General features: G+C 44.9%; 1 protein-coding gene across 3 annotated transcripts in view; it reads left to right on the top strand.

Annotated features, from left to right (window-relative positions):
* The window catches only part of ESRRB (estrogen related receptor beta), a 151,716-nt gene that overhangs the window by 32,208 nt on the left and 96,888 nt on the right, over positions 1–22,620 (top strand). Inside the window, exon 1 of one of the 3 annotated variants that reach the window (XM_079972338.1) lies at positions 19,555–19,692. The exons of the other annotated variants lie outside the window; for them this stretch is intronic. Coding sequence (XP_079828464.1) covers positions 19,643–19,692 — 50 coding nt within the window. The 5' untranslated portion in view covers positions 19,555–19,642. Of the gene's footprint in view, positions 1–19,554; positions 19,693–22,620 lie in introns of those variants that run through there. 3 annotated transcript variants of the gene reach the window in all.

Raw genomic sequence — 22,620 nt, 5'->3', positions numbered from 1 at the left:
CCATAGACTTCTCTGGAAATGAGAAGCAGGTCTTGGCAGTCTCTGAATCAGTGAGTCACTGTGTAAGACATCAGAGCCACCTCACCAGTCACTCAGAACTGCTTATATGCCAAAAGTCCCTCTGGAAAAGGCAAAAATATGAAACTTGTGGGGCATTATATTGTACATCTTTAGGCCACTGGTGGGTTGGGTCATGGCCCAATCCAAGTTGGGTCACAGCAGGAGCACCACCACCATGCAAATGTATGGTAAAAAAATAAAAATAAACTTGCATTTGGGGAGCAATTTCTTAAGTTAGAAGTGGGTCCTGGGTCTGAAAAGGTTGAAGATACCCTCTGTAAGCCACTTCACTACCACTTTGAATACCTTATCACATTGCCCAAAGTTTAGGCCTGCTTGGTGTATGGAAAGAGCTGCATCTGCTTAACCATGGGAGCTCTCCCAGGTCCTGCAGAACACCACTCTAACTTTTTAAAGTGGAAAGATAGATGCTCTTTGTTCCTTCCTGGTTGCAAGCTGCTGCCAATCCACCCCTGCTCTAGTACTATCTGTTGTGTTCTAGTTCAAGGGGAGGAGGTTGTTCCAGGCCCTTTTTTTCATTTACATTCAGTTAGGTTTGATGACAGAGTGTATTATAATTAGGGAGGAGTAGATTCCTTCTGGCTCAATTTTGGAATCGGCTTGCTGGAAAAGGTGCAGAAAATGTAAGTCAAAATGATCAGGGAGCTAAAGGAGCTAAAGCCACTCAGCTACAAGAAAAAGTTGCAATATTTGAGGGTTTTTTTAGTTTAGAAAAAAAGGCAAATAAGAGGATGGCATGATAGAGGTGTATAAAATTATGCTTAGTGTGGTGAAAGTGGACAGAGTGTCGTTTTTCTCCCTTTCTCTTAATACTGGAATTCAGGGTCATCCAAGGAAGCCAAAGGTGGCTGTAGCGGGGAAGAGGGGAAAGAAGAACCCAATTACACAACCTAATGCCCACTAACAGTACATTGGATCTGACTTGTTGTACTCACATGGAAATGGTGTTGATTATTATAGCTACATTGCTACAGGGACGACCTGAGTATGTGCATGCCTTTAAAAAAGACAACCCTGAAGCAACCTGTAAAATTTGTAGATTTGCTCAGCTTATGTGCCTGATTTTACAGAATAACTTCTGGTGTGCTACCGATTTAGAGAAATTGTAGGATGTTGCAGAGCGAAGAGCAGAATTTTCAAGGGTAAATTGGAACCTCTCTCTCCTCTCTCAAAACACACACACACACACGTACCTTCCTGAAAACCTCATTACACAAGTGTGACTTGATAAGTTTCCCCAGTGTGCAAATATGGTTTATAGCTATACTTTTGAATAAGTCAGGGCTGATAAATCCCAAACTCTCTGCTATGGTAGATTTGAATTGCCCTGCTCTGAACATCAACCCCTGGTTCTTCTGCTGGAGTCCTCCTCCCTCTTTACTACATCAGCTTGTTAAACACTTCCCCAATCCCTAGAGAACCTTGATCTATCTTCTCTACTTGCAAGCAGAAAAGCCCTTGCACACAAGACCTCCTTCCCAAGGGAATTCAATGAAAAGTATTTGGCTCTTTCCGAGGGTAATCAGTGTTGTTGTTTTTTGCTCCCCAGGGGGCCACCTTGATGTTCTTCATAGCCGTCTCTGCCCTTAGGGCATTTATACATTCTGTATGGTATTATGAACATTCTGGGCATGAACCTTCCCTAACCCCTCGGAGACCTTGGATGTGGAAATGGAGAAGATTTCCAAGTGTGCTTGCCACCAACCCACCACAGCCTCCCAAACCTTTCTGAGCAAAAAGGATTGTCCCAGGAGAGGAGAAAGAGCTCCATAAGTAAATGATCTCTTCTGTCTCTCTTAATCAGGGCAAAGAACAGTGAGATGTCCTTGCCTTAAAGGAAAGGGTATCAGCTTGCCTTAAAAATGTTGTTGTTGTTTAAAAAACCAGAAGTTTCTCTCAGTATGATCATTCAATTCCTCCCTTTCTGCCTGGAGAAACAAGAACAACAACTGCATACCTGTAGTTCTATCACCTTTAAAAATGATAGATAGATAGATGATAGCTAGTTAGATAGCTAGATATAGATAGATAGATAGATAGATAGATGATAGATGATAGATAGATAGATAGATAGATAGATAGATAGATAGATGATATAGATAGATAGATAGATAGATAGATAGATGATAGATAGATATAGATAGACAGATAGATGGAAGGATGGATGAATAGATAGATTGATAGATGATAGATGATAGATGATAGATAGATTATAGATAGATATTTGTTTTGACTAGCCCTACCATTAGACAGAGTGGTGTGGCCATCTCAGGTGACAGATCCTAGGGTGAAAGGAGAAATGATGATGACAGAGCCTGTCAGCCAGCACTACTGAAGTAAAATCCAACCGTCTACCCAATTAACTTCTATATATACCGTATTTTTCCATCTATAAGATGCCCCCATCTATTTTGGGGGACTCAGATTTAAGAAAATGGGGGTGGGGAGAGAGATGTATCTGGGTATAAGATGCCCCCTAATTTTTGACATTATTTTTTAGGGGAAAAATCTAGTCTTATACAAGGAAAAATACGATATGGTATGTTGGCCACCATCTTGTCTTTCATCTCAGGCAGCAAAATGTCCCGGGCTGTTCCTGACTGGCGATTTCATGGGTGAAAAGAAACAGCTGCTTCAGTGTAGTATAGTGGTTGGAGTATTGGACCAGGACTAAGAACCCCCAGCTTCAAATCTCACTCAGGCATGAAGCCAGCTGAGAGACATTGAGTCAGTCTCTCCCTTACGGGATAAAATGGAAAGAATGCAGAAACCTGTGCGCTGTCCTGAGCATTGTGGAAGAAGAGTGGGATAAAAGCTGTTGTAACTGAAGAAAGATACCCACCTCCGTGCCGTGGGACATGGCTGGCCAAGGATGTTTTGCTGCCTGTTGTGCTTGTGAGTGTTGCAAGAGATCCACTCCCAGACTCCTTTGCAACAGAGCAGCAGGCGTGGGACGCGTCCCAGTTTGTGTGTGGCTACGCAGAGTTGAGCTCTTGCATCCTGTGCAAGGGATCTAGGGTCACATGCGAACAATCCATTTGAAGCCCGTGGCTCCCTCTAAAGAATCCTGGGAACTCCCTCACAGAACTACAATTCCCAGCACCCTTAACAAACAAAAGTTCCCATGATTCTTTGGGGGAAGCCCTATGCTTTCAATGTGCTTTAGATACACACAGGCACACATCTTGAATTGTTCACAGCTTCCCTGGATCCGTAAAAAAAAAAAAAAAAAAAGAGGCCCCGCAAGAGTTGCTTGTGTACCAGGCCTGCGAGACTTTGGCCTAAGCCACTCTCTCCTGCTTTCTTGTAGCCACCAATAATAGGAGCTGGCTCTGCACTGCATCCCCACGGAATGGTCTTAATCCTGTGTTCATTGTCGAAGTGCTTTTCAGGCTTCTTCCCTTTCCCTCCCTTCCTGCCATGTCTTTTTGGATAGTGCTGCTGCTACTGCGGCGGCTGTTCTTTGTTCTCTCGCTCCCTCCCCATTCCCTTCTCGCTGCTCCCTTGGTGGTCTTGTTCTTTTGGTGACCCTTTGGGGTTTCGCTGGGGTTGGCATCTCAGTGGTGTGCTGAGCTGCTACAAAAGGAAGCTGTTCGGTTCGGGCACAAGGCTCTGGCTTATCCCGGCGGCATCCAGGGAACGCAGAGCAGAGCGTTCTTGCACAGTGCGTGTCCCCCTCCCCTGGGTATTTCAGCATGTAACATATATCATCGCCCGTCATTCAGAGACAGCTTTACTCACTATACAAGTATTAATTAATTAACCCTCACCATGTGCTGCGAGGGCAGCATTAAAACGCTCATTTCCCTGTGAAGGCGCTGAGAGGTTAAGTGACTTGTCCTAAACTGCTCATTCAGTAAAATGATAGATCTGGGAATAGGATGGAGGGCTCTGAGCCCCCTCACTCTTTTGTCAGAATTATTTATTTAGTTATGTAGTCTGCCTCATCCCCGAGGCTTAAGGCAAGCATCCCTTTCCTGCAGTGATTTAGGTTTAAAAAATAAAATAAAAAATAGATCCGCAACTGAGGTTTGTATCAACAGCCAATCAAAGGGGTGATCAAGGAGTCTGTGCATAAATTTGGAGTTGCACCAACATTTTGTATGTGAGCATCCCTGCCCCGCTCTGTCTGAGAGGCCTGACTGACATGGAGTGATCCGTTCAGATTTTCTTGAGACCTGATCTTAAGGAATTTTTATAATGTCTTTCCATCAATCATTCATCCATCCCACGCTTTTCAGTGCAATTCCTCTTCATTTTCCTTGCCACGAAAAGTCCATTTGGTTTTTCAAAAGTGTATTTGTTGTGCAAGGGCGACAGAGCACTTCAATCCACTTTAATTGCACAAACCTAAATTTATGGTATGCACTTGAATCCATCCAATAAAATAGTGATGATCTGGAGGCACCCTGTTGTGGCACCCAGATAAGCAATCTGAGACATTTTGGTGCTTGATTAGAAACTGTTTATTTGTTACAAAACTATCTGGAAAATCCAGGATAAACATGTAGATTGCTGCAATTCTTTTAAAAAAATCTTTTGGTCGAGCTTGCTCACTGTGGCCTTGCGATGGGGATAGAGAAAGTGTTTTGACTGGGGAGACAAAGTCTGCTTGAACTCCATTCTGCCATAAAGCACTGCTGCTGAGAAATGCAGTTAGACAACACACTTTTCAATAATAATAATAATAGTAGTAGTAGTAATAATAATAATAATAATAATAATAATAATAATAATAATTTATTTATACCCCGCCCATCTGGGCGGCTTCCAACAAAATATTAAAATACAGTAGTCCATCAAACACTAAAAGCTTCTCTAAACACGGCTGATGTCTTCAGATGTCTTCTAAAAGTTCCCTAAGGGTAGAAGATATTATCGGCACGTGTGCATTGCACAAAAGACATAACCCATACCAAAGAGTTTGCAACATCAAAATATTCCAGGAACTGGCATCTTTCCTGTGGTTACACTGGACAGGGAGATCAAAGTAGGAAGAGACAGTATTGTATCGTGTGCTGATTCAGGCATTGCCTCTACCCTCACCTTCCCCCAGGGATCTCTTGCTCCCACTCCAGTCTCTCAGCACAGAAAGCTGGCGAGTGAAAGGAAGAAAGGATTGTAGCATGACTGTTGCTTTGTGAGAAAGGGGTGAACATGGGACTAGTTCAAATGGCAGTGGTAGCCATGGGGGAGCCAAGTAGTCCTCTTCTCTCCTTACTCATTTGAAAAATTGATTCTTTGTCTACACTGGAATAGAGAAATGAAATGATGTGCAGTAGGTCACTGGCTTCTGCACAACATCTAAACAGATTGGATCAGAAATATGTGTGTAGAGGCAGCACAGTTGCCATGAACTGAATATATCAGAGATGCTCATAGGGTTAGAATTTGATGTTCTGTGCATTGTTTTACATCATCTGGCTGGCTGCAATGTGCTTGCATTGTTGTGCTGTACTGCAGAAATATCCCTGTTGTGTTTCAGGCCTGGGAGAATATTGAAGGACCTTTTCATTGAGGTCGAGGACTTTTCAAGATGACAGGTTTATAAAGGCAGCAGTTACCCATTTCTGTTTTGTTTACAATCCACATATCTTCAAAGTGCTACTACTAGTACTATTTACTACCACGGGTTTCACCGCCATTCACTGCAAGATCTTGTATTGCATTTCCCAGCACTAAAACGTCCAGCCTTTAATGTAGAGAAGGTACCAGTACCTTGAGTAGTTTTGACTGTACCTCTAACCACAACCAAAGCTGTACATTTTGTGGTGAATGATACCCGGGTCCCCTTTCCTTGCCCTGGTGCCTGCTCTTTCATTGTATCATTCTTGCATGTGTTGAGGCAAAGTTGTTAGGCTGCAATGGAACTGCATTGCATCGAAACAAGATAGGGTGGTCCCATACCAGAGATGTTGCAGCAGTGGGTTTCATGCATCGGCAGCAGGTTGGCCTGGGTGACTTTTGAGAACCCTTCAAACCCTATGACTGTGTCATTCTAGATATGGCAAATCTAGCAGAGGCTCAGAAAAGGCACCCAGCCATAGCAGAATGGCAAGCGCTGCACAAACAAGGACTATCGATTAACCAGGCTTTTAATTTATTTGTGTTAAATGAAGAGATGCGATAACGTTTTATCTTATCTCCTAGAGTGCCTTACAGAAGGCTGCGTAGTTCATTAAGAAGCAAGAGCCATTGGAATGAATGGGAGTGGCTGCAGCTCTTGCACAACGGCCGTTCATTTCTACGGCACTTGCTCTGCCTTGCGCAGCCTAGCAGACTGTGGCCGAGCAAAGGGCAAGAAGAAAACACGTTGGTTTGACATCAACAATGAAATTCATCCCCGATAAGGGTAAATTAATGCAACCTGAAAATAATATAAAATAAAATGCTCTTAAAGTGGACGATAAGCTAAAGGTACCCCTGACCGTTAGGTCCAGTTGCGGACGACTCTGGGGTTGCAGCACTCATCTTGCTGTATAGGCTGAGGGAGCTGGTGTTTGTCCGCAGACAGTTTCCGGGTCATGTGGCCAGCATGACTAAGCCACTTCTGGCGAAACCAGAGCAGTGTACGGAAATGCCGTTTACCATCCCGCCGGAGTGGTACCTATTTATCTACTTGCACTTTGACGTGCTTTCGAACTGCTAGTTGGGCAGGAGCAGGGACCGATCAATGGGAGCTTACCCTGTCGCGGGGATGCGAACCGCTGACCTTCCAATCGGCAAGCCCAAGGCTCTGTGGTTTGGACCACAGCGCTGACCTCTAAATTACCAGCACTACTTTGGAAAATAATGGTGGAATCACTGTTCATGATTCATGGGCATTATTAGCTCTTGGGGTTTTTTGTTTGTTTGTTTTTGTTTACAAAGGCTAAATAGTGTTAGCAATCTAATAAGGCAGGTTGGGACACTGCTTTGAGAAGCAGCAAACATTTCAACTAAAGCCTAACAAGGTACAAAAATGTATAGAGATAAACCACCGGGAGCCATTCTACACATCAGAGATGGTTGTGGAAGAATTCTGTAGCATCCTTTTTCAGACTGCAAGCAGATGGAGAGTCTCCGTCTGCTCCTCCATTTAATGCTTGTCTGCTGCATAAATTGCATATAGTAAACTAGCATCAGAATGAGTCTGGACTCTCTGTATGTTTCTCTCTGATCTGCTACATGCAGGGGAGGATTAAAAACGATGACTCCTCCCACTTGCAGTCTGCAGTGCTACAGCCCAAAATTCTACCATATGGTGTGCAATGCACAGAACAACTCTGAGTTTAACCTCTTCCTTGGCTTTCATGATTTCCTTCTGTATAATACTTCTATTTTACCTGGTGCTATTTTCTACCTGGTTTGCTGTGTGGGATTTTTTTTTCATATTATTATTATTATTATTATTATTATTATTATTATTATTAATAACTAAGCTGTTCTTCAGAATTGCACCATATTTCCCTGATAGTTCTGCCTTTGCTTTGAGAATTTTCCGTAGGACTTAAAAAATATAGAGAGAGACCTAGGTCTCTTCAGGCTGCTTTTGTTCCCTTTATTTGCATGCAGTATTGTGTTATCAAACGGTGCAATCAAGCCCACTTGGCATGAATTCCAGCTTCTCATGTATATTATACTAAATGAAATTTCTGCCAGTCATTCTGTCAGCTCAATGGGAAGCTGGCCATTATTTTATGATAAAAGTTAAAAAGTCAAAAATTAATCCATCGAAAAATTGCTTAGTCATTAAAGAATTGGAGGCTGGGCGGGGGAGAGCGTAAAGTCAATTTCTCAGTCTATCGTATCTGAGAATGGTATAACCCCCCCCCCCCCGTGCGTGTGTGTGAAAGCAAGGATGTGAAAATCCACTGCTTCACACCAGCGAGGAGGGGGAAATGTGGCCTTTGCTCCCTTTCATTTGAATCCTGCTGCTAATGTGCCTTTGAATTGGTAAAAGGGTTCTAATGTCAGTGTGATGTTGCCATGTGCACTGTTGCACTGGGGGGAAGCATCACTCTCTAGCACAGCAGCCTCTCTCTGTTTCCAATGCATCATGGGTACATCACATACACGTAGGGCATGCAGAGGCTTACCTAGGCTCCCTTGCACCCTTGGCAAGGAGCTGTGTCAGTGGCTCCAAAGCTCGGAGGGACCATGGACCAGAAACTCAAAATGCTTGCTTTTGATCACCTTTCACGCTCCACCAGTGACTTCCTCCATGGCCATTTGGGTCTGCTCTGCTCTGCCTTCCCTCCTCTTCTTTCTCCTCTTCTTCAGTCCATCTCCCTCCCTCCCTCCCTCCCTCTTCCTGCAACTCTTGCCCACTCTGCTGTGACAGCCCATGCCAGCAACCAGATTCCTCCACTGAGCACAACCTCCAGAGGAGCTTGTGCACCTTGTCCAGCCACCCAGAGTGGCGGAGGAGATCCTGGGGACTGTGCAGATGGACAAGTGAGCTCCTAGTCACTCCAGGGTTGAGAGCCATGAGTTTTGTGTCCTCTGGGCCTGCACCCTTGGCTGGAGGCCAACCTAGCCAACCCCTGGGTTCACCCCTGAGGTCACGTACATGTATTATGTTGCTGGGTATATAGGCAGGGGTGGAAATGGACCACAGATGTTCCCTTCAGAACCGTTTGGTCAAATGCATATGAGGTGGATGGGATTTGGTAGTTCCACCACCCTCAGAAGTTCTTTTCGTTGCAGAAGTGAAGGGAATGTCACCAGTTTTGGGCCTGAGTACTGATGAAAAGTGTATTATGGTCGAAAGAGTACTTGCATTGGAAGGCCCTGCTGATGTGGGATACAAGGCAATCACTCTGGAAATTCAGATGCATTTGAGAGATGGAGGTTGCTTGTTAGGTGAGCATAACATACAGATAAATAAGCAGTCCTTTCATCCCTGGAGAAAGGTGCCGATTGCCCTCTACCTCAAGGCAAAGTTACCTGAAGGCAAAGGGCTGTAAACCTTACAAGTCATGCAAAGAACTAACAAAGTGGGTGGGCTCTCTTGTCACTGTCATTACTGCCAGTGGCACATTTATTTGGATCCAAACGACCACAACAAACTATCAATAGAAAACATTTAATATGGACAACCAGAGAATAAAACATGACACGGTCTGCCAATGGCAAATATCTCAGCAACTTGGATGCTCCCTTAGGGGTTTGGCAGCTAAATCTAACAAAGGAAAGTTCTAAATTATGGACGTTTAACATTGTTTGGCAGGTGAGATTTAGTTTGGTTTGGCAGCAGGGGAAGATGTTTATGCGCCATTTTGAACATTACAAGGTGTTGCAAGTCTTTTGACTGCAGATCTCACTGGTGGACCTTTTTTTAAAACAACAACAACACCCACATAAAGATTGTTGCTTAGCAGGTTGCTATGGTAACATGCTGGCTGGGGCTGATGGGAGTTGGAGTCCAAAACATCTGGAATGTACTGAGTTGTTGAAGGCTGCCCTAAGGGGACAGAAACAGATCTTAGGAAAGGAGGAAGATCTTGGTATTCTTGATTCTGTGTTTGTTTGTTTGTTTGTTTGTTATTTTTATTTATTTATTATTATTATTATTATTTTGTAGGCATCCGTCTGACTCAGGAGACAATGGTGGAGTGTGCCTTTGGGGGGTGAAGTCAAACTGTCAGAAGGTTAAAAATAAGAATAATCGCTTTTTCAGTTCCTTGTTGTGCTCTTTGATTGAAATGGGACCTAATGGGACATCTGCTCTTTTCTTGACCTTTTTGTATCTGTAGGTCTTTCTCCCATGGGCCTGGCAATATGCTGTGGTCCTGTTTCCACCATTTTTAAAATGTTTGTCTGTCAGCAGATATGGGGTGACGATGAATGCTATTGACCGGAACTGTCCAACTTTGCTGTGCATCCAGCAGCTCAACCAATTTTTTTTTTCTTGACACATATGGATGATTTGCTAGGATGAAATCCAAAAATCTATGCTTTCCTCCCCTTTCCTGATATGTCTATATTAAAGCTGAAAGCATTTGTTGATTAATTGGTATGATCAATTAATTAAATCAGAGATCTAATTTGTACAAATTAGCTTTCTGGACTTTCCCAGTGCCTACATTAATACTTGGCTCCACTGTTTGCTTGCTTCCTCCTCTTGCAGTACCTCCATTGTTCCTCTATTTTGGAGCATTTTACTGAAAACTGAGAGGCATGGACTGATAGTTTGGGTCTGGAGGGCAAACCAGAGAGTGGGGACCAAGGCAGTGAGGGCCTATACCCCAGCATATTTGTTTTCTGCTGCGTACAATTGGTCCTGCATGGTAGGACAGAAATGAGTATGGACCTCATTGCTGGAAGGAGCTTCCTGGTGAGAGGAAGGATGAAGGGATTCATAGTAATTTGTTCTATTAGAGCTGGGGTAGCTAACATGTAGGGACACGGGTGGCGCTGTGGGTTAAACCACAGAGCCTAGGACTTGCCGATCAGAAGGTTGGCGGTTCGAATCCCCGTGACGGGGTGAGCTCCCATTGCTCGGTCCCTGCTCCTGCCAACCTAGCAGTTCGAAAGCACATCAAAGTGCAAGTAGATAAATAGGTACCACTCTGGCGGGAAGGTAAACGGCGTTTCCGTGTGCTGCTCTGGTTTGCCAGAAGCGGCTTAGTCATGCTGGCCACATGACCCGGAAGCTGTACGCCGGCTCCCTCAGCCAATAAAGCGAGATGAGCACCGCAATCCCTGAGTCAGCCACGACTGGACCTAATGGTCAGGGGTCCCTTTACCTTTAGCTAACATGTGTTTGTGTGATTTTCCCCAGAGATCACATTTGATTATTCAGACCGTCCACTTGCTAACAGCCCTAGGAGCCCTTAGGACAAACACAGGTTGTCCCTCTGTATGGCAGAAGAGGACGTTCAGCCTTTCCCCAGGAATCTTCTCACCAAGTTCAGATTTGGCAGCAGAGTGACAAACCAAGAACATGAGAAATTCTCATGCCCCAAAGCTGCAGAACAAGCTACTGTTTCTGAGTGGCTCCCAGGGTGTCCATGATGATAAATGGAGAAATCTCATTCCAATAGAAGGAAGCAGCTCCTTCAGAAAAAGAAAAAGTCCTGTTTGTCCTTTTACACCGACTATAAAATAATATTAATATATATTTTTTGTTCCAGAAATGGTTCTGTCGAGCCTTTTCAGAAATCCTCCTCTCTTTTTTGCATGGGCATTTCTCTGTCAGCAAGAGTCCATTATCTGAGCACAAACCTCCATTGTGTTACCGTTATCAGTTAATTAGACCACATGAAGTCTGTGCCAGCCAATCTGGTGGCTCCATGGCTCACTCTCCTAGGCCCTGATAAAAGTTAAAACCCCACATTAAAAGCTCCAGCTGTTGGAAACCAGCACCTGCCTTAAAATTCAATATCTTGGAGGTTCAGTAAAGTGGCCCAAGATGATGTGAACTGTGGGGCACATTCACCCATGTCGTCTCTTCTCCCCCATCCTATATGGCAGGGTCAGTCCTGTTACAAATACTTTGTGAGGTGATGCTTTTGAGGGAACTGCAACCCAATAATCCTGGAATGGATTATGGGCTGAAATAATTCCTAGAACAGAGACAAACATCAGTGCTGTGATTCCTTCTTCTGAGCATATGGGGAGCTTACAAGGGCTTCCCCATTCATTTCCAGACCAGGACTGTGGGTAGCCATACTCATGTCTAGTCATGAGTAGACTCAGAAGCCTTCAACTCAAGGCCTGAGCTGAATCCAGAGCCCAAAGTGCAAGAAGCAGGAAGTATTGTTTGGTTGACCAAGCAGAAGCAGCCTCTCCTAGTATTTTTCCCCAGTCATGGCCATTCCAGAGATTTCATGCTGAACCACGTTTGCTGTTGAGCCCAATTCATTTTTTTTTAATACATATTTATTAAGGTTTTTTGAATACAAATGCATAAATGATAAACAACATTACTTATGTCATAACATAATTTCGTCACTTCTTTGGACTCCCTCACATCTCCCGCTCCCACTTACATCGTTACAAAAAAAAATTTTTCCCCAGCAAATTACCCACTTGTTTACAATCTTATCTCCGCTCATTTGAATAAAATCTAGCAATTCTCCAAAAAAATTATATTTTCCTTAATCTCACTTATCGTCAAAATCAGATCTAATTCAGTGGTGGGCAGTTATTTATGATCTAGCATCCTTCTTAACATTCAACCAAATTACAATATTTTTGTAAATAAATCTTGAATTTCCTCCAATCCTCCTCAACCCTCTCTTCTCCCAGGTTGTTGAGCCCAATTCAAGGTGCTGGTGCTTGCCTTTAAAGGCCCAAACAGTTTGGGGCCTAAACATCTGGAAAGCACGCTCTCCTTTCTGTGCATTAAGATCATCAGAGGGGTTTGTTCTCCATGCTCCATCTTTAAGATCAGTGCATTATGGATGTACAAAGAAAGGGCCTTCTTTGTTGTGGTGCCCTAACACCAGAATGCCCCGCTGAGGGAGGTCTGTTTGACACCAACACTGTATTTCTCCCTCAGTGCCAGCTTGAAATGTTTTTTTCTTTGCCCAGCCACTTATACTTATGGTATCTTTAGGTGGCTAGAGGACTCACTTGATTTCGTTGTTTTGTTGGTTATGCCTTACATTGCAGTGTTTCAAAATCTACCACTCTGAAAGCCACTTTTGGATGAATGTGTGGTTTGTACATTTTAATAAACAGGCTGAGTCTTCAAATCTGTGGCAATTCTGCTAGCTTTGTAATATTGTGTACAGCTGCTGTCAAATTACCACTGTATCCGCACCTGAATACAGTGCCATCAGTCGCTTTGGGCTAACATAGTGGTACCTGGTTTTATTTACTGTAAGGATTGGGTATCTGGGTAGCTTCAATGCCAAGGAACTGTTTCCAATTACCAGCAGTCAGCACCCTCTCCAGTATCCACACTGTCATGCACACAGCAGCATGCCTAGCCAAGTACAGTCATCAACATGCACTCACAAACAGATCCTTGCAGCTTGTAATGAAAAGCTGGCTGATCCAGAGCATCTAGGAACAATCATTCCTTCTAATAGTGGATTAAGTGGGTGGCTGCGCTGCTGCCAAAATGGGGCTACAGAGAAACGTGAAGAAGGTACTAGAATGCTCAGGGGAACCCTGAGGTTTGCAGAAGTACAAATATATTTGTGTGTGTGTGTGTGTGTTTGTGTAGAAACGTGCTAAGACGAAGGCACGCTTGGCAAATCCATACCATGATCAACTCCTGCCCAGAAACCAATGTCCTCACTGTGGAAGAATGTTTGGATCCGGAACTGGCCTCCACAGTCACTTACAGACTCATTGTTAAAACCATGTTTATGGAAGACAATCTTACTCGGCTACGAGTGATTGCCAAAGAAGAATATATATATATATGGAAAGAATCCTAGGGAGACAACCCACATCCTCCCGAACAGTCCAATGAGCAGTGAGCATGCTCAGTGGCTGTGTTTGGTGGTGGGACTTTGGAGGAGCAGGGATGGGATGGAGTATCATGTAAGGGGGCACCCAACACTTCCAACAGATCCCACTTATTCCCTAGTTCTAATGGTTAATTGTTGTCCTGGTGGCAATGTTCTGAACTGACTATGTTTTCCTGCTGGCTTATTAACTGTTGGTAGGGGGTTGCCGTTGCTTTATCTTTTCTTAAAAAATGCTTTGTATTGCTGATATCCTATCTGCGTTCTGAAAGCTGCATTCTGCAAGGACCAAAATAGTCAAATGCATGCAACAAAGCTTCAGTGTTGTGCTGGCGGTGGCATTAAATGTAAATTAGGCTTAGGAGGTTGTGATTTTGAGAAGAGGAACGGTAGGAGCATGTTCTGGCTTCCACTGACAGCTCCTCTCCTTACTTGGGGATTCCAGGTTTGTGCTTATCACCAGATGAAATGCTTGCAATGACCTGAATATAAGGCAATGGGGCATGAGTTTACACCAGGCTTCCTTAAACTCGGCCCTCCAGATGTTTTGAGACTACAACTCCCATCATCCCTGACCACTGATCCTGCTAGCTAGGGATCATGGGAGTTGTAGGCCAAAAACATCTGGAGGGCTGAGTTTGATGAAGCCTGGTTTACATACACACACATTTATATGTTGAATATGCTGGATGCATGGATGCATGGATGCCAGGGGGCAGGGGACACAATCCTGTTGTTCTCTGTCCACAAGCTGGTTGTCTCTATCTAGAGGGTTGTTGGATGTCCCTTATATTCCCTTGGAGATGCATATTAATCTCACTCAAAAATGTAATCCAGAAGGCAGAATGTCCAAATGTAAATGTGTGGAATGGGCCTTATGTCTCTTCACAAGACATCAGTTCACTTTCTCATTTCTCATTTCCTTCAATGAAGCAAGTTCCATCAATCGACAATACACCATTTCCTTTGTTTAGGCATTCACATATTTTAATTGAGCGTGCTAATAGTTTAGCCTCCCACAAAGGCGGCAAAAGAGGAAATTTACAAGGAACAGTGATTAATATAACCTTGCTTCTTTAACAGCCTTCATGATGTACAAATTATCATATTATCCCCTCTGTCTTTGAGACATACTGCATTTGGGTTGTATCTAGTGCCACTCATGCAACACCCTGCTGCTTGTGCAGTGGACCTTCCTCTTCCTCTTTTTCTCCCTCCAGCCCACCCCCATGGGCGCCCTCAAAACCTGCTCCAGAGTATTGAGGAACTCTCCAGAGCAGGGCATTCCTGTTGCATGAGCAGCACTTCGCCTGCGCAGCCTTAGATACAACTCTTTGGATCTGACAGGTACAAAGGCTCATGCACTCCTCACTTCCTTCAGCACAGCCACAAGGAGGAAACCAAACATTTCGTGCCCAATCTTTATTAACCACAGCTTGTTGTTTTATCTGAACCAGTGAATCTTAACCAGTGCTATTTTTCTAGAAAAAGAGGTGCTGGAACTCATCATGAACACTTCCCTTGTTCTCTTATAAAGGCAACGGTGCCCACCTGGGCACTAACAGGTGCCAGAACTGAGTTCCAGCTGGCGAAAAAAGCCCCAATCTTAACCATGGTTTGTTTGAAACAAGCTAACTTTAAACCAGGGGTTATGAAAGTAGTTTGTTCAGGCAAAGCACAGTCAAGATTAACTGCAGGTTGATCTGCTTGTGGCTGTGCTGGAGTAGGAGAGGGGAGGGAGGCAGCATGCAATCCCAAGGTTTGCTGCAGCTAGTTCCTGTCACAGTTTATTATGACTTTCAGCTGCAGACTTCGCACGAGCTAAAGTGAGATTTATGTGCAAAAGAGAAACTCCTATTTGATTTTTTTCCCCTCCTGCAGTTTGGAGTATTGCTTGATGAGTTCCTCATCATCGACTATATTTGCATAGTCGAGAATATGTTATGCTCTTAAATCCTTATTTGTTCAGTTTTGTTTACATACAAGTTCAACGATAGGGTGCCATTGACATTTCTGTTCTTGTAGCATTGACAGTGGTCTTCGGTCTTCAGGCTTATGTTCCACACCAACCTCCAATCTGCTTTTAGTTTTTCTTTCCCTCCTCATGCACCTTACTTCCCTCCTCATGCACCTTACTTCAAAACACATGCACATTGTGCATGTCTTTCTTTTTTGCAATCCTCCTTCTTCCTTGACAATGAGCAGCAAAAGTGGGGGGTGAGGGAAGCAAAGAGAAATGGTTGAAGCACCACAAACATACCCACCTTAAATCATGTGATGTCATAAATGTGGCACAGTAAGCATGCAACTTAAGTGGAATTTACATACTGGGGATTACACCGAAAGCCAAAATCATGCTTCAAAACACATTGGGTGCTGTGGTGGGTGGAATTGCCAAAGTCTTTTTTCCCTGGACATCTGCCCCCTTTTTACTGATTTTTTTGCCAAGTATGTAAAGCTGAATGTGCACAAGTTAAATGCATGTAAGTTGTGAGCTTACTGTATTCAAAATGAAGCCATACTCAGAGTGAATCGACTGAAATCCATGAGCTGTGGTTAGCCATGAATCTGAGTAACTTAGAGCCATTAATTTCAATGGGTTTTAATTTGACTATGTTGGATGCAATGCTAAATGTATTCTATAGCAATTGATTGTTGGAAGTGTTGAAATGCAGTCAGCTAGCATGGGAAATAATAGCTGGAGGGAGGAACCTTCAAGTTTCCTAGACTGTCCTTTCTGAACAAACCTGTGCTTACCTTCCCTCAGGTGCTATACTAATACTCTCAGGGTTGCTGAAATCACTTGCTACTTGCTTCTTCTTTTTCATTTTCATTACCTTGGGACTCCAGAGAGGAAACATCTTTTTGTGACTCTCCTGCTGAGATGAAAAAGTAAGCATGGCTCTTTGCATCTCCTCCTTATTTAGTTAGAACTAAGGTCTTTCCTATCACACTTGTACTTCCTGCAAAAAAACATAGTTTTCTTATTTTCCTAAATTCAGAAGTCTCAGTGTTATTATATTCAGGGCAACGTGTGCTCCTCCAACATAAATCCAGTGCCCAGTTGAGTCTCTATGTGCATTTTAACCCCAAACTAGCAGTTGCATCATCATAACTAGATACACTCAATGACTTCCACAGAGCTGAAATTATTCACATCAGCTGGCCTGTTGGTCCACTAATTTGTCCTGTTTTTAGTCTCAAGTTCATGTGGCTCAACAAATGATATGGAAGAAACAAGCAGAATGTTTACAGGCTGCACTCCCATACTCACTTACGTAGCAGTAAACTGAATTCAGGAAGCCTTATTTCTTTTCTTTTATAAGTTATGCAAGAAATAACAAAGTACAACAACAAGAAACAAGAAACATCCCACTTCCCCACCTGCACACCTCCCTATCCCCCATGGTACAGTGCTGTTTGGAGGTTGCAAGAATGCCTTTATGTTTGTTTTTACAGCTTGGGGAAGAGTTTACAGTCTTGTTTGAGATGTGAAGACTTGTCCTGAAAGGAGTCTTACTTCGGAGTAGACATATGATTCCACTGCCAGGCATTCAACCTCTCCCCAACTTGTTTTCTTGACTTGGTGCAGGAGACTGAGACAATCTGTTATGTATTTACAACTTTGAACAAACAAGGTGCCTGCTCCCCGCCCCTTTGGTAAACCCATATTACATGTTGTTGTTGTTTAGTCGTTTAGTCGTGTCCGACTCTTCGTGACCCCATGGACCAGAGCACGCCAGGCACTTCTGTCTTCCACTGCCTCCCGCAGTTTGGTCAAACTCATGCTGGTAGCTTCAAGAACACTATCCAACCATCTCGTCCTCTGTTGTCCCCTTCTCCTTGTGCCCTCCATCTTTCCCAACATCAGAGTCTTTTCCAGGGAGTCTTCTCTTCTCATGAGGTGGCCAAAGTATTGGAGCCTCAGCTTCACAATCTGTCCTTCCAGTGAGTGCTCACCCATATTACTGCATCTCTTAAATGTACATCATATATTTACCTAAAACTGAGCCGGTTTATCAGAGAGGTGTTTCTGACACAACATTTTGCAGCTGTGGAATGGCTTTTGGAAACACTTCCAGGCAAGTGCATGGGAAATGATTGCTTGCAAGAGGTCAATCCGCACAACTTGCTCAAGGTCACTTGGTGGGTGTCATATTTAATGTTACAACTTTGTGGATGCCAGCACAATCCTGTGCATGTATGTAGTCCTCAGCAGGAGGGGATGCAGTTCAGTGGTAGAGTGCGCGACAGAACCAGCTCTACCGTTAGGCAGAGTGAGGCCGCCACCTCAGATGGCGGAGACTGAGATGGTGGTGGCCTTGCTGCATGTCTGCCCTGTCCCCCTCTTCTCCATGCAAGCACAAACCCTTAGGGATGGGGAACATGCTGCCCCATCACCACTGTCGAAATAAGATCCAGCTGCCAAACCAGTCGGCTTCTGTACATGAAACTTGTCCTTTGGCTCAGGCAGTTTGCCTGCTGATCTTTTTACAGCGGGTTTCATTTTCAGTATACACCCGACAACGTAATTCCCATATGAGATGCCACGAACTTTGCCTCTGCTCTTTACAGAACGTTGTGCGTGTGCGTGAGTCTTTTTAGGTTTGTGCCTTTTTTGTTGCTGTTGTTTGTACGTTTTAAAGAGACCGAATCTGGCGCTTAAGTCTGCCGTCTTCTGTCTTGTGTTCCCCCTCACCGCTCAAAACTGCCCCCTCCCCCAATAAAAACGTTTCAACGCTGGCCGTTTCCACGATTTGCGGCTAACAAGGCGCGAGGCACCATTCTGGGATAAGCGGCGCTTAGGAAACCGAGAGCTTCGCTAATGGGCTGATAAAGAGCTGTCAGACTGGCAGCCACGCGCGTGCGCGCGCCAGACCGGCCAGCCGCTGGGGGGGGGGGGGGAGGCTGTGCGCTTGTGTGTGAGAGAGAGAACGTGTGCGTGTGACGGAGGCGCGTCCTGCAAGTTATTTCCAAAAGTTGCAGGACGGAGACTGACCTCGTCCCTCGCTAGAAAGTGGGGAGGGGGGGGAGGGGGGGAGGGGGGGGGGAGGTCAGCCAGGATCAGGCTCTGTGAGGATTCGTTTCCTCTCTGTCAGTGTCTATGCTGCGAACTGCTTAGCTTCATGCCAACGCTGCCTTCTCTCTCCCTCACCCCTTTCCCTTTCCTTTTTGGCTCAGAGTCCCGCTCCCTCCAGGATCATTTTATAATTGCCTTTGAGGAAACTGAGAAAGAAAGAAAGAGAGTGAGAAAAGCAAGGAGCCACACAGGCGTCCGACCCGCGCCGTTTGCAGCAGCCGCTGGCACTGAAGCGCCTTTCCCCCTGTCAAACCGCGGGGAAAAGAGCGGGCGGCAGCCCCTGAGGCGGGCGGGACGCGGCGACAGCAGCTACACGCGGGCGCTCCAAACGCGCGCCCGCGCTCCTCGGAGCCGGCCGCGAGGTCCCTCCTCGCTCCGTCCGCCGCCTGCCCGCCTCCCTCTCTCCTCGCCCCGCTCTTTCCTCGCGTGGGAATGCGTGTGAAGGTCGCCCGCGCCGCCCCCGCTCCAACCCGCCAGCCCTCCGGCAGCGCGCGCGCGCGGGAGAGAGAGAGAGAGAGAGAGAGAGTGCGCGAAAGCAAGCGAGCTTCCCGGCTTCTGCGGCGGCTGTTTGGCCACGTGCGGGTCTGCTGCGAGTCGCCCTCGCGCTGCCCTCCCTCCGGCGCTCGCCTCTCAGACTCTCCCTCTCGCCCCCGCCCGCCGCCGCTCTGTCACTCCAAGTCCAGCCCCTGAGAGGCAGCCAATAGCAGCCGTGCCATATTCACCAGTCGGCCCGTCTTAAAGCGACAGTGGGGGGGTTAGTGGCATCTAAATCTCCGGCGCCTGGGCCGCCTCTGCCGCCTGGCTGCTCTCGGCTCGCTTCAGTGTGATTGGATGAGCGGGAGCGTGTGGATGGGCGAAGCGCTGAGCTCTCCCTCCCGGGCTGCCTGTCCTGCTCTCTGTCCCGGCGCCTTCCCTCTTCTGCTTCTCCCCCGCTCGCTTTCCTTTTCCCCTCCTTTCCCCGAGTCTGGTCATTTCCCTGAGTTTCCCCCTCTCGCTCTCTTTCTCCTCGGTGTGATCTAGTCGCTCCCCCACCCCCCACCCCCTTCTGCCAACTGGGAATGCTAAAACAGAACTGATGGACATTTCCGAACTTTGCATCTCAGACCCTCTCAGCTACCACAACCAGTAGGTGCCCTCCTTGCTTTCTTCTCTTTCTTGGGGATGCTGCTTGCAGGGGGTGGGGGTGGTTTTTCCCCTCCTCCTCCTTTTGGACTCTGGCAGGAGAGCGTGCGGAAGCCAGATGCGTTTGAGTTGGAAAGGGGAGAAGGAATTATTTTAACTTTCTCTCAAGCCCCTCTGCCCCCCCCCCCACAATTGCATGTGGATGTCTCATCACATCTGCACCACCTCCTGGCTACAATATGTGCCAAAGTGTTTGGGGTTTTTTTGCGCGCGCGCGTGTGCTGTGCATCCTGGTGTAAATAGCTTGCTCCTCTCTTAACAAGCAGGAAGGATGCAACTCTCCCTTTGGAGAGATGCCTAGACAGTGGGGCTGCCGTAAAAAAACAACCAAGAGGTTTGCCGTGGAAAGCAACTAGCTTAGGGTGGCTTCAACTGGCGCGGCTTTAACGATCGTAAAACTTATTTCTCTTGTTTCCCAGGCATGTAGATTGACAAACGTTGGAAAGGTGTGGCCTTTTTGCTTTAGTGTAAAAGTTTTATGCGGCTGTATTAACTCAGAGATGTATGTGCACCAATGCGTACCATTCCCACTCATATATATATATATATATATTTCTGTGGCTATTGGGAGCTATTTTTATTTTTTTTAATTGTATTCCATCTGAGATTCCCCAGAGAAGGCGATCCTTCTGTTCACAGGGAAGCCAGTATAGGGATGTTGTGAGTGGACCGGAGCAAGCATCCCAAGCTGGGACTGATGATGACAGGCAGATCGTCAGCTGCTGGTGTTCTTGTTTTTCCTTTGTACGATGCAGCGGTGATGCTTTGCCTGCGCTTCCTGTTAAGCAAATAAAAGCCGCGCGCCTCGCGTGGAACTTTGGAAAGTGAGCGGGGTTCGCTTGTCATTTGCGTCCGCTCCTCTTGCGCGATGCGTTCTCCAGCCCGCTGCTCCTCTTCGGATAAATCAGCTGCGAAGGAAGCAGCCAAGTCCCCCTTTTGTGTGTGTTTGTGCATTGGTCTGCATGAAGCGCCTGAAAGCACCGTGCGCTGCCCAGAGGGGAAAAGACCATCGCTGTCCTGTCATCCCGGATGGATAGGGCATAGTTTAAAAAGCTACACCTTAGAAAAAGAAATATAAAAGGGGTATAATTTCTTTGAAAATAATCATTCCCTACTCTGTTTCATTGGATCTCTCTTTTTCCTCACCTCTTTCTTTTTCTGAGCAGCTGTCAATCCTTCTGTCATTCCTCATCTCCTCTAGTGATATATATATATATATATATATATGTATACGAAAATTTCTAATTTTGTTGGTTCATTCTTTTCATAGCCCTTTGGTCTATGCTATTCTCTCCTACTGGACTATTTAAAAGTAAAGTTCCCCAGTGGCCCAAGAGTGGCTGGGGAAACCCAGCCAGATTGGCGGGGTTTAAATAATAAAATTATTATTATAAAATTATCATTCTCTCCTCCAAATTTTATTTTCATAAAACAGTGGATTCAGAATAAAACAGAAATCAAATATCATTTATTTTACTAAAAACTGCAAGCTTAAAAAGTGAAGTGTGGTCTCTTTTTAAAAGAAGGCTTTTATGGTTTTGTAGCCTCTGGTTTTGTGCTTTTCCTCCTAACTTTTTTGTTGTTGTTCACATCCAACCTACTTGTAGAACAAGAAGGGTGGTTGCAGACTCAGGAAGAAAACCAAAATGAAGTACTTAACATATTCTGTTTTTAATGGCTTGCAAAATTTGATAGAAAGTAACCAACAGGGCTGTGAGCCTGGTGCAATTTCCCTGCTTCAGTTTTAACTTGGTTTCCAATTAAAGGTACAAGAGTGGACCAGGTGGATTTCCTAGAACGGAATGGATGGGCAGAAGAGGTACACTGTTCTTCATGTTACTAAATATAGTCCTATCAGACTTGGCAGAAGTGGGTTTTTTCTGAGTTGGCATGGGACTTCTTTTGTTGTTGTTGTTGAAGGATTGTGTGCTATATCAGGTCCGGAAGATTTTCATAAATTGTATTAAAAATGGATTTGGAAGACACTGGTAACTGGAGAAAGTGCAGGGTAAAAGGCACTATGAAAAACACGGTCTAATTATTTCAGCATCCCATTTCTGTTTTCATTTACATATTTGTTGCATAATACAGCAAAGGTGTAAGTCAAGGCCAGCTAGGGTTGTGCAAATGGTAATTCATCTGGGGTATGCACGTGTTTGTAGGAGTATTTTTTAAAACGATATGTAAATATTTGTATGGATTATTTTATAAGAGCATTTAAAAAATCATTTGTCTGCACATGTGTTGCAAGTTCCCACCTTGAATGCTGGTCACTTAGATAATTTGCACAATTATTTGAAAGCCGGTCCTTTTCTGTAATGGTTATTGTTGCTATTTTTAAATAAGCAAGAAGCACATATTAATTCATAACACTGAAAAGGAGCTCTTCTTATTTTGCAAAGCCATTTGATTATAAAAAATGAGTATGGCTGCAGCTAGTGGTTGGTTTCCCTTATATGTTCCAAACACTGATTTGGAACTTGCAGTATACATGTTTTAATATTGAGAAAGTAGCAGATGTGGCAGAGAAGTATTCCATGCAGGTCTCGGGACTGTGGACTCAGTACATACCACGGAGTTCAAATCCTGTCCTACAGTGACTCTCACCAGGGTCCGACTGAGCTGAAGAAATCAGCATGTATTCACTCAGGGCATGGCATTTCACCTTACTGGGGTTAGGAAAGTTCAAACGTGAGCCCTTCAACAGGGAATTGAAAAGGGGTGTTACCAGCAGCCTTCATGAAGCTTAGGATCTTGCCCCTGGTAGCTTGACTTCAAGCATTTCTATATCCTTTTGCTAATTTCATCTCCGTATGTATATATTGGAGCAATTCCTTGCAATCACTGAAATGGTGTTAGAAAAATCTACCT

This window comes from Podarcis cretensis, assembly GCF_951804945.1.
Source record: "Podarcis cretensis genome assembly, chromosome: 1".
Taxonomy (NCBI): Eukaryota; Metazoa; Chordata; class Lepidosauria; order Squamata; family Lacertidae; genus Podarcis; species Podarcis cretensis.
This window is presented reverse-complemented; position numbering and strand designations above follow the sequence as displayed.